General features: G+C 41.9%; 1 protein-coding gene across 1 annotated transcript; it reads left to right on the plus strand.

The window, feature by feature from the left end:
- The first annotated feature begins 3,507 nt into the window (after window positions 1-3,507).
- On the plus strand, window positions 3,508-11,342 carry LOC138764895 (probable G-protein coupled receptor 139). Its single transcript, XM_069941327.1, has 2 exons — window positions 3,508-4,345; window positions 10,161-11,342. The coding sequence occupies exons 1-2, from the start codon at window positions 4,162-4,164 to the stop codon at window positions 11,057-11,059; spliced, it is 1,083 nt and encodes a 360-aa protein (XP_069797428.1). The 5' UTR covers window positions 3,508-4,161; the 3' UTR covers window positions 11,060-11,342.
- The last annotated feature ends 1,085 nt before the right edge of the window (window positions 11,343-12,427 follow it).

Below are 12,427 nucleotides of genomic sequence, written 5' to 3' on the forward strand. Positions count from 1 at the left end.
CTAGGAGCCGTAGGTGGTGCCGGTAGAGGACCCATGATTCGGAGCCGAACAGGAGTGTGGGTATGACAACGGCTCTGTATACGCTTATCTTTGTGAGGTTTTTCAGTTGGTTGTTTTTCCAGGCTCTTTTGTGTAGTCTTCCAAAGGCGCTATTTGCCTTGGCGAGTCTGTTGTCTATCTCATTGTCGATCCTTGCATCTGATGAAATGGTGCAGCCGAGAGAGGTAAACTGGTTGACCGTTTTGAGCTTCTCCGGCACTTCTTAACTTGCTCAATGTTCCAGCATCTGCAGCTTGTGCGTTAATTTCACTTCACAGAAAGCCTTAGTTGTGCGAATGGGCAGAGCTACAACGCTTTAAATTACTTAAACGTGAATACGATCATGCAGCAGTGGAATGAGCGTCAGAAAAGTATCATGTAAGCATGCTTGATAGCAGAATAAATCAATCCCTCGACTCGATTCCTCTTTTCAACGAAGTCTCAGCTAATTATAGTCACCAGGTTTTGATTCTTTTCCAGTGAACTTCTAACCTATAAAAAATAAACAATCTCTGTTAAGAATGTCGAAACGCCTGTCAAAATGTAAACCTTTTTTTTCTCCAGATTTTCACTTTGTTTTGCTCACATATCCTGTGCAAATTATAGTTTTCTGAAATGATAAATGAAACCATCTAAAAGCATTCATCTCTAAGGCGCCAGTTCTCTTCTTCAAATTCCAGTTTGTTCCTGTGTAGCTAATGGAGAGGAAAAAATAGCTTTGAAAACCATTTGAATATCTGTGGTCTGTTCTACATGATAGAAATAGGTATTGACATTTAGTCGTGTAAAGCTTGAAAAAGACCATCGGAATTCTCAATCAGGGGAAGTAACAAGGGTGTGTAATGTTATAATTTCATGGATAATGTTACTGAGAGGAGATTTTCTTTTAATACATGTAAATATTAGAATTTTAAATCGTTAAATGCTTTTAGAAAATTCAGGTTTTATTCTCCTTTTGTTCTGGTCAGTATTGCAGTATCTCGAGTAGCATATTATTATTTTACAAATATCGCTGGACGTACTCAGCAAGCCAGATAGGATCCAGCAGAGTTGTAGTGCCATACAACACTGAACCAGTCCTTGCAGCCTCCCTGTTTGTTTCGGGCAGGAAGAGCATTTACTACCCAAACGCATTTCCAGTATTCGACCTGTGGCATATTGTGCCATCAAGTGCTCATTTCAATGTTCGACGGAACACCAATCGATGAGGTAGCGCATTCAATTTTTAAACCACCCCTTCATATTGAGGCATACCTATTAATTTTCGCGACTGATGTCGCTCCATTCGCTGAGTTCCTCCAGCAAACAAATTTTCTTTTGTTTCTGATTAGAGCATACGGAGTACTTGGTATCAATCTAATTTTCCCATCTCCGAAGGATTCTTCACGCAAGGCGTAGAGTTCCTCACGAGCTTCTAAATCTATCCCCCATGTAATTTTCTGCAATAATGTTAGGGCCCCCTCCGACTTCTATACCGCAAGCAAAACAGTCGTATCTTCCCATTTACTTCTCATATACATGGGTAACATCTCAGTGAATCTTTTCCATGCGGTATACAGTCTCGCTGCATGGTGACCAGAACTGTACACTATAGATCAATTATAGCCTGACTGTTATCTTACTCAATTGTACAACAACTTCCTTGCTCTAATATACTTTACTTGGCTAGTGAGCGCAAATATCTAATCTACTTTCCGAACACCAAATCGACTTGTGCTCATTTCCTTAGGAATAAAAATGCTTTGGTTTCTCTCTGTTTGTCAGAGTTCAACTATGTATATTCAGCGTCATTGTCAAAACGCATCATCTCTCAATTCCGATTGAATTCACTCTGTTATTGCTTTGTACATCCTGCTAACCCGGCAATGGCATTGTGTAAGAGAAAACTACTCGAGGAACAAAAACCCTAGACCATTGTCTTTGCATTATAATCACTGTGAATTTTAGATCTAGCTTGCTAGGTTGTCTCATATCTTATGGATTCTGATATATTGGAACATTCTCCCAAGTGAGTCATTCTCAGCAGCCAATTGAAGTCAATTCTGATTTTTCAGATAGGATCTCCCCTCAATAAAGTCTCTTTAATTGCCTCTAAAAGTGCAGAATTTGCTCCGTCCTTCCGATATTTTCAAATCAAGTTTATTGTCATCTGATTGTACAAGTACAACCCGACGAAAGAGCGTTCACTGGTCCTTGGTGCAAAACATGCAGAAACACAACCAGACATAACATACTTGCATAGAAACAATACATATGCATGACAAGTAATTCAACTGTACAAATACACAAATAGATATTATTTTATGCATGTGAGAGTCTCGGATGGTTAGTGTGAGCAGTTCCTTTTGTGGTTCAGCCTTCTCACTGGCTGTGGGAGGAAGCTATTCCTCACCCTTGTGCTGCTGCTCTAATACTCCTGTAAATCCTTCAAATGGGAGCAACTGAAAGATGCTGCTTGCAGGGGAATAGAGATCCCCAATGATTTTGCGTGTCCACTTCAGACAATAATCACATCGATTGCGGTGGGAGTGGGGTTGGGGGGTTGGGTAGGGGGTAGGATGCAGACCCCATTGTTATTTTCTGCCGCTCTCATGGTCCTGTGGACTGTCTTCTGATCCATTTCTCTGCAGCAACCGTACCTCACCGTGCTGCAGACTGCCAGGACGCTCTCTATAGAGTTCCTATGGAAGGTTGACACAATGCCTGTAGTTTATTTACTTTTCCTGATAACTTAAATCTATTGGAAAACCGGACCGAAAAGCCCCTTAAATTATTTCTTATAAGAAGAACAATCACAGACCTTTCATTAATTTATTTTTCTCATGTTCAACACCGTTTCGTTTAACATCTTCACATTATGAATATCCTCTCGCTCTTTCTGAAATCATGGAGTTTTAAATCTGTTGCCATAGTTTAGTAGTGGCTTATCGCTTAGTTCATAACCTATCCATGTATGCCAAACGTCCAAAAGGTTTGTTAACTCCCTTCTTACTTTGCATTGCCCGCTTCATACAACGACCTGCGATTTAATTTACCAGTATGTCATGGTGTTTTCCTCGTATCCTCCTGTCCATTTTGTCATAATAGAAAAATTCATACTTCTACCCATTAAATTCCTCATGTGTCTTGCCTGCCATTGGTCTTGCCAACTATATTACTTCTGTCGATAATTGCTGAGTTGTCACGTTGAAAGTGTGGCAATGTTTCAAATACAAGAAAGTCCGGAATTCTAGCAAAAATGCATACATCGAAATACTGGGACAGAAACACATATCTTCATTATACGAAAACATGTTCTGCAGATACTAGAATGTAGAAATAATAAATGTTGCCCTTTTTAACGATATGTCCGGCTTTATTCGTGCACAGCATGAATTTAACTCAGATCACGGACAGCTGCAAGATCTCCAGCGGTCACATCACAATGCTTTCCACTGGCATACTGCCAGCCACAAATGGTCCCAGTATAGCATCATGTTGCAGATCAGATACCTTGACGGTTTACTCTCAAGCGGGTACCTTGATGGTTTATTCTCATAGCAACATGTTGAATTGAACATGTCAGAAACTAAATTCGTACAGAGTCAAAATTGACCGTCGTGTATCACAAACATTTATATCGTTCCAGAAATAACTACTTTATAATCGTTATTATTGTACATCATTGATTAAATTGCAATTTATTCAACAGTCCTTCTGCAGTTTGACATTGGGATGCGAAAACATTGCTATTTGTCTTCTGTCTTGCACCTTATTAAGGTTTTGAAAAGACGATCTACAACATTGACAGCCTCATTTCCCTCCCTATGTCTACTGGTTCTCTCGCATCAACGGCGAAATCATGGATCACCGAAAAGATGACCATTTCTTACACACGTGCAGACTGATAACTGTTCTACTTTTTGTGATACAAACGTTGAGCGGAGAGGAGTTGAATCAACATGTTTGTTTTGGCGCACATAATTAACGACAGCCTCAGTGGATCTGAATATGTCACAAGGGATTCACTTCCTCTATTAATGTGGTATTTATTTTGCAGTTGCCGTTAGTTGAAAGTGAGGGTACCAGCTCCCGCTTTGCCAGTCTCTAGAAGGATTTACATCTGAAAACAGAAGTGCAGAAATGTTCACTGATATGGATATAGGAACCGTGGATCAGAATGATCCAACCACGAGGAAGAATATTTTCTGGGCGTTCGAAGTGTTTTTGAGACGGGATGAACGCCCATTGCATTGGCGAATATATTATCTGGTCCGAGGAATTCAAGTTATCTACTATCCCATCTTGGCTATGACTGCTCTTCCTGGTAAGCTTTTCTGCGCACGATATTGATCCGAAACGATTCTCATTTTATTCTTTCCAACTTTTGTTGATTCTGCTTTCTTGAATCCCTGTGTATTAACTTGCCAAATTACAGCTAACAGCAATATTGTTTCAAATTTACGATCACATACTAGCAGTACTTTGTGTTCCTGGTACGTTGATACATCCATTTAGTAATCCATCCTTCCAAAAGTAGAACATTTATTGTTGCGCCACAAACAACATTCAAGACAGAATGAACTGCTTGGCAACCTCGTATTTCCATTTGTCCCAATAATTTCACGTAGGCAATTAAATTGTCTTCAACAATAAAAATATATTCGTCCCTACCCGAGAGGGCCTGATACTGGACGACATTTTGGGAAACGTAGCAGGGAAAGTACCTGAAATGTCCATCAGAGATCACTTCGTGACCAGTTACGGTAACCCCTTCAGTGTTGAAATTACTGGAAAAGACAGGATTGGCCCACAGTTGAAAGTTCTAAACTAGTTATCAGGGCATCTGACAAGTGGAAGGCTTTCAAAGGAAGATAGGGGGTGTTTGGTAGATGGAAATGGTCAGCGTGATCATGAAATAATTTAGTATGCAATAAATGTCTGCAAATATCTTCAGGAAATCATGGAAAGCAAAGGGAACCCATTCAAAAACGAACAATGGCTATTATTTCAGTTTAGTTGTCATAGGATTCATTTGGCTCCGGGAGGCAAATTATTGAAGCAATTAAGAATGGTCTCACTAAACTAAAGCTTGATACTGTAACTATAGATTGTTCCAGCTGAGGAGCGGCACTCTTTATCGCGCTTCGAGATAAGAATATACAGCTTATTTTCCCCTTCCGTGGCGGACCGTGCAATTTTCACGTGGTGTTCATTCTTATTCTCACAATTATATGCAAAACAAAGAGGAATAATAACAATTAGTGCTGGAAATCTGAAAAACAGGCCGAATGCACTGCAGCAAAAAAAAACAGATCATGGAACAACAGTGGAAAGAGATGCTAAGTTAATGATTAAAGTCCTTTGTCATTTATGACGTTGAAGCATGCGATGCGTCGCAGTCAGCACTGCGTGTACAAGCGTGTATGCTTGCGTGCCGTGACCATGCATTAGGCTTTTGTAATGCAGCATCTTTTGCATTGGTATCTTGTCCCATTCAATGGAACGGTGCAGAGCCATTTCATTGAACGAAATGGTCACCCAAGAAAGGTCTTGCACATCTGGAACAAATATGTTCACAGCAAAGGGTGTGATAGAATATGATCTTATTTGAAATATTGAGGAATTCATATTGAAGAATTTTCTGAAACTATGGACAATGCTGTGGACATTTGACAAGTTAGTGCTAATTGAAATGACGTCATTAAAGCTAGAAGGAGGAGCCGCTCTAGTTGTGAAAAAGCTCTATGCAAGGGTTTTGACCGAGTGCACAGAAAGACAAAAGAGAGAGAGAGAGAGAGAGACAGAGAGATAAATCGAGAGAGAGATAGAGCTGTACATTGTAAGTTAAGAAACTTGTTAGAACTGAAACAGAAGCTCCAGAGTGGTGGATAGCTGGAAGTACTATTTGTCTGATATTTCCCTTTGAATAAATGAAACAGAAATGCACTCTGTAATAGCCTGAAAGAAAGATGGACATCCCTGATGGGGCAAGTTTCATCAGCAAGGCACTGATGTGCCTAATGGTGGTACCTCAGTTGTGGAAATCCTGGAACAGCAAATCACTCTCTGCAAACGCAACAAGAACCTTCTGGGTGGTAAACATTTACTTTTCAAGCACCAAAGCCTATGGAACTTGATACATGTTAAATTCTGTGCACAGTATAAGAATGGCCTGCAACCAGAGAACTTGGAAGAATGACATTTACATTTACACACACATCACATACACATGCGCATTGAATTAGAAGGGAGTTAAATTGGGTTTAGTTAAGTTAATAGAGTTAAGTGAAAGCTTGATTCTGTTTTCATGTTTAAAGATAATTAAAAACAATATTTGGTTAGGTAACTATTTGTCTTGGGGTCCTTTTAGGCTCGTAACAAGGGACACTTGCATTCATTGCAATGTTCCACGAAAACGGTTCAACGCAATTTAGTTTAATTTACATGTTAAACGCTGAATCTATGATTTTTGTACTTACCTAAATTATCCCGGTGTAATTGTCTCCATATATCATAGAAACAGAAAATATCAGCATAGAAATGGGCCCCCAATTTCTTCTAGTCTGTGCCGAACTATTATTTTGCCTGGTCCAACTGACCATATCCTTCCCATCAACATATCTCTGCAAAAGCGACACATTCACTGCTTCAGCTGGTTGCTGGTTCCCTGCTCCACCACTCACTTCTATGGTATATATCATCCTCTACTCCTCTATCTGCCCTGGTGCTTTGGTTCCCAACCTCCCTACAAATGTTGTTTGAATACCCAGGATCTGGTACCACAAGGATGTATTCCCACAAGGATCTTTGTCCCACTCCAGATTCGATGCAAAATGGCTTTCAGGTACAGACCACTCATTTCTTGAAAGAGAGCTCAATAATTCAAAATCCTCCCTCCTGCACCATCTCATTAACCATATATTATGCTGCATTATCCTCCTATTTCTTACCTAATCGGTACGTTGCACAGGTAAAAATACTGGGATCATAATCCTGGAGGTCCTGGCCTTCAACTGCACAGGTAACTCTTTGAACTCACTTAGTAGGAGCTCATCACTCTTCCTATCCACACCGTTGGACCCTACATGTTCCACGAATTCTGGCTTTCACCCTAACTCTTTAGAAGATCTCCGGGACTCTGTCACTAAGGGGAAATATCATCCGGTTTCGTGATCTCATCCACATCATCTCATCTCATCATTGTTCCCCTCATGAGTGAACTCCTGGTCACTGCATATGGCCTTATCCACAGGGTTACACTCTGTTCCAGTGGCCTTACCTTCGGTGTTTGTACCTGGTATGTGGTCATTTTCAAGCGTATGTCCACTGTCTGTTCCCTTATCCTTTCCCTTCTGTCTCCTGGGTGTGACTCCTTCCTGTAATTTATGTTTAGCACCTCATCAGCCTCCCGAACGTTCCGTAGTTCATCCTACCCAAGCTCTAATACCTTAATATAATTTTTTAACGAGCTGCAATTGGAAGCATGTCTTACCTATGACGTGGTCAGGGTAAATGCATTTTTGACCGGCTGAGCACCCGTAGTGTGGGCGCCCTAATCCAACACATGAGTAGCGTCATTATTGGGAGACAAGTATCAAAGGACAAGGAAGTAAATTTTCGATGCAATCTAAAAGAGGTTAATCAGATTGCGAAGAAGTGGATTGGAGCTACTAACCATGTCAAAACACGAACAGAAATGAATTTCAACCTACCGGAGAAGATCTTTATTGAGTTTACTTGTCAACAACCCCACAAAAAATGCCACTGTGAGAGATGGGAAAATTGATCTAAAATTATGAACATGGAAGAAACTAAAGTCCATCAGTAAATGGCTGTAACCAGTTCAAACAGGATAAGCTTGGGGCTTAGGATGCAGGAAAGCAGAGTCAGCACGATTAACATAAGAATCTTCTAGTCTTTGTGACAAGACCATAAGACTAAGATAAGGAATGGTAAGGTACAATAGAATGTAGGAAGTTGAGGTAGTCTGGATCAGATAAGGGTCTCCTAGCCCTGGACAGAAGTACCAAGTCATACATTTCTAATTAGCTAACCTTACACAGATTTATACATATTAAATTAGCCAACCCTAGACAGGATGAGCCAACTCTGCATATCAAGAGACTGTAGCCCCGAGAATCAGGAAGGTGTGAATAAGGACAATAACATGAAGGGACACCGACAGGATACCCCCCCCCCAAGTATACTGAAATTGCACGTAGGCAGGCAGGATTGCCTAATGCCAAACCTCTCCAGCAGGAGGCAGAAGAATGTAAGGGGGAGGGTATTCCTATACTGAAATCAACTGTATAAAAGTTGGGTGAGCCCCAGTGTATGTGTGTATTCCCAGGGTAAGGGGAAGCACCCAATTTTGCATTGTTGTAGTAATAAATGTTCTTTGTTCTCAATTTTTGTCTCGAGCAATTTCTTTAAAGGTACTTTAATTTCTAACACCACCGTGCTCAATCTGTTCCCAACAATAAATTTGCCAGATTCCTCCCAACATACATCGCCAGATTTTAAATGTCTTTCTCTCTGCACCGGTTAATTATATGGAATAAAGCTCAGCATTTGGATGAACCCTTCTCCATTGACAATGGTGTGAAGCAAGGCTGCGTTCTTGCACCAACCCTCTTTTCAATCTTCTTCAGCATGATGCTGAACCAAGCCATGAAAGACCTCAACAATGAAGACGCTGTTTACATCCGGTACCGCATGGATGGCAATCTCTTCAATCTGAGGCGCATGCAAGCTCACACCAAGACGCAAGAGCAACTTGTCCATGAACTACTCTTTGAAGACGATGCCGCTTTAGTTGCCCATTCTGAGCCAGCTCTTAAGTGCTTGACGTCCTGTTTTGCGGAAACTGCCAAAATGTTTGGCCTGGAAGTCAGCCTGAAGAAAATGGAGGTCCTCCATCAGCCAGCTCCCCACCATGACTACCAGCCACCCCACATCTCCATCGGGCACACAAAACTCAAAACGGTCAACCAGTTTACCTACCTCGGCTGCACCATTTCATCAGATGGAAGGATCGACAACGAGATAGACAACAGACTCGCCAAGGCAAATAGCGCCTTTGGAAGACTACACAAAAGAGTCTGGAAAAACAACCAACTGAAAAACCTCACAAAGATAAGCGTATACAGAGCCGTTGTCATACCCACACTCCTGTTCGGCTCCGAATCATGGGTCCTCTACCGGCATCACCTATGGCTCCTAGAACGCTTCCACCAGCGTTGTCTCCACTCCATCCTCAACATTCATTGGAGCGACTTCATCCCTAACATCGAAGTACTCGAGATGGCAGAGGCCGACAGCATGGAATCCACGCTGCTGAAGATCCAGCTGAGCTGGGTAGGTCACGCCTCCAGAATGGAGGACCATCACCTTCCCAAGATCGTTATATGGCGAGCTCTCCACTGGCCACCGTGACAAAGGTGCACCAAAGAAGAGGTACAAGGACTGCCTAAAGAAATCTCTAGGTGCCTGCCACATTGACCACCGCCAGTGGGCTGATATTGCCTCAAATCGTGCATCTTGGCGCCTCACAGTTTGGCGGGCAGCAACCTCCTTTGAAGAAGACTGCAGAGCCCACCTCACTGACAAAAGACAAAGGAGGAAAAACCCAACACCCAACCCCAACCAACCAATTTTCCCCTGCAACCGCTGCAACCGTGTCTGCCTGTCCCGCATTGGACTTGTCAGCCACAAAAGAGCGTGCAGCTGACGTGGACATTTACCCCCTCCATAAATCTTCGTCCGCGAAGCCAAGCCAAAGAGAATGGAACGTGTTCTAAAATTACAGTAAAATGGACACGGAAGCACCCTTGTAGTGCCGGCAGTTATGGTAATCGAGCTGGTATCAATCACATGGATTTATTTTGGAAGTACCCCACAGTGCATAGTCCTGGCTATGAGTAAGATGCGTATGTAACCCGGCAGAGATGCATGGCAAGAAATTGCTTTTACACAGGATGCTCGTTTCTGGTCACCAACTCTCCCCACAGTTACAATCCATAAACATGGCTCGACCTTCCTTTAGTTTTCGGGGGATTTGTAAAGTAACCAGTCGTTTACTGTTTATTTCTGAACTCTATTCAGCGTCAGAAATATAATTTATTTTCCTTTTTTTACAGTAATATCAGTGACTATTAAGATCCTGTCCCGAGGGAACTGCGGTCTGTCCAAAAATGTCACGCTTTACCTCCTTGCAATGGCGGCGGCGGATCTACTGATCGTTATCTTCGATCTGATAATGAGGCAGATACCAATTGCCTACAGGTACAACTTCCGTTTCCTCAAGTCCATCCCTTTGTGTAATATTCACGCCGTCCTTGTTTATACAGTGACAGATTGGTCTGTCTGGTACACCGTCGCATTCACCTTTGATCGGTTTGTAGCCATTTGTTACCAGAAGATGAAAAGGAATTATTGCACCGAGAAAACGGCGACGTTTGTACTTGGAACGGCGAGCGTGCTAAGTTTTTCGAAGAACATTTTCTGGTATTTTATGTTCACAGGTGAATATCTCATTGATAATTCCCCTTGGTTTTGTTTGACAAGAGTCGGTGTTCTGGGATCAGAGAATTGGGCAACAGCCACATTCGTTCATTATATCTTCACACCGGCAATCCCCTTTGTCCTCATTTTGCTGCTCAATGGGTTAACTGTAAGACATATTCTGGTGACTAGCAGGGTGCGCAGAAGACTTCGAGGTGCCAGCAGTCGGGAGAGTTTTCGAGACCCAGAGATGGAGAGCCGCAGGAAATCCGTCACTTTGCTGTATGCTATCTCGGCGAATTTCATCCTGTTATGGTCGCTGTTCACAGGGTATTTCATATGGGTCCAGTTGTATTATGTTCGCGTTGTGTTTACCGGTCCAGCTATTTTTGTGCAAGACCAAGGTTTCATGCTGCAGCTGTTGAGCTGCTGTACAAACACGGCCCTTTACACCATTACCCAGAAAAAGCTCAGGGAACAACTGAAGGAACTAGTGAAATCTTCCATCTCTCGAGTTGTGAAATGTGCTCAATGACGCGAGGAGCCACGAAATCTTGTTTGTTTTTATTTTATCGTCAGGCGCAATTTAAATAATTAATTTGACAACGAGGTGTGATCAAATAAAATATCACCCCTCAGAGGCAAAGAGAGATTGACGTAATCCCAAAGGAAACCTCGGAGTAAAGTCCCTCGAAGTAATGATCAAAATTAAACAGACTTCAAATGACACAAACTAGTTCATCTACGACGATGACCATGGGACCTGCAATTAAAATAATGCTTCGTACCTCACAAGGAATTCAATCTGTTCTTGCATTCCCGATACATTAAACAAACCGAACCTCATGCAGTAACTGAAAATAGTATAGAGCTCAGAAATACCGTGGCTGTGCCGAGGTAGAAAGGTAGCTAAATTGGTAGAGCTCATAATACATTTATTAGGTTACAAAGTTATGCATTGGTTCTTACCTAAACAAATACGACGATAATACCGTTTGGTGTACCATTGGAACATCGACTGACGAAGTCGAGGAATCTAATTGAACACGTCCAAAGCCAGTGCCAGGCAGAAGTTGTAAACAATATTTTATCATTAGTTCAAATACCCTAAGGCATGCACCCAATATAAAGCAGCAGGTACCAATTCAACGAATCATAATTACGATAAACTTTTAAGTGGAACGTCAAATCAGACCTACAAAATATCTTAAAATAAAAATAACATTAAAATCTTCACAATGAAATTAGACGTTAGAATGAGCGATTAACGTGTAAAAGTACAACTATTTAAATTCATAAAACAATTCCAATCTTTATGGAATACCGACGGGGCATGGAAAATGCAAACCAGCGGAGCAGATCAAGAATTAGCATCAAAATAACTCAGTAACTCCTGCGATTTAGAAACTCAATATAACGTTCCGCTGTAGAGCCACAGAGTAGCTCTTGATAACTCTCTCACACATGAACACACACACACACACACACACACACACACACACACACACACAGATACACACACACACACACACACACACACACTTAAACACACACATACACAACCACACACGGGCATACACACACATACACACACACACACACACACACACACACACACAAGGCTGGCCGGCCAGATCGATGTCAATGTCTCTTGCTTTACAATGGAGTCTGCCGGTCGCTCACACTGTCCACTGTTCACTCACGTCAACCGCTGTGTCATGTTCTGCCACTCGTGCATCGGGCCTGCTAGTCACACACAACGTTAGCAACAGAGGACGTTGGCTAAACTGTTGGTAGAACTAGGTGCTAGTTTAGTGTAGTCGTGCTCAGCAACATGATGCTCAGAAGATAGAAATTAGCTAAAAGCTGACACACAAAATATGTCAGAACAATGAAGGTCGCA

This window comes from Narcine bancroftii, chromosome 5, assembly GCF_036971445.1.
Source record: "Narcine bancroftii isolate sNarBan1 chromosome 5, sNarBan1.hap1, whole genome shotgun sequence".
NCBI classification, from domain to species: domain Eukaryota; kingdom Metazoa; phylum Chordata; class Chondrichthyes; order Torpediniformes; family Narcinidae; genus Narcine; species Narcine bancroftii.

What these genes read in the sequence shown, in the direction of transcription:
- LOC138764895 (XM_069941327.1), top strand. Translation starts at nt 4,162, where the DNA reads ATGTTCACTGATATGGATATAGGAACCGTGGATCAGAATGATCCAACC. An exon ending in GGCTATGACTGCTCTTCCTG is followed by an intron (nt 4,346 to 10,160) that starts GTAAGCTTTTCT and finishes CTTTTTTTACAG; the next exon opens with TAATATCAGTGACTATTAAG.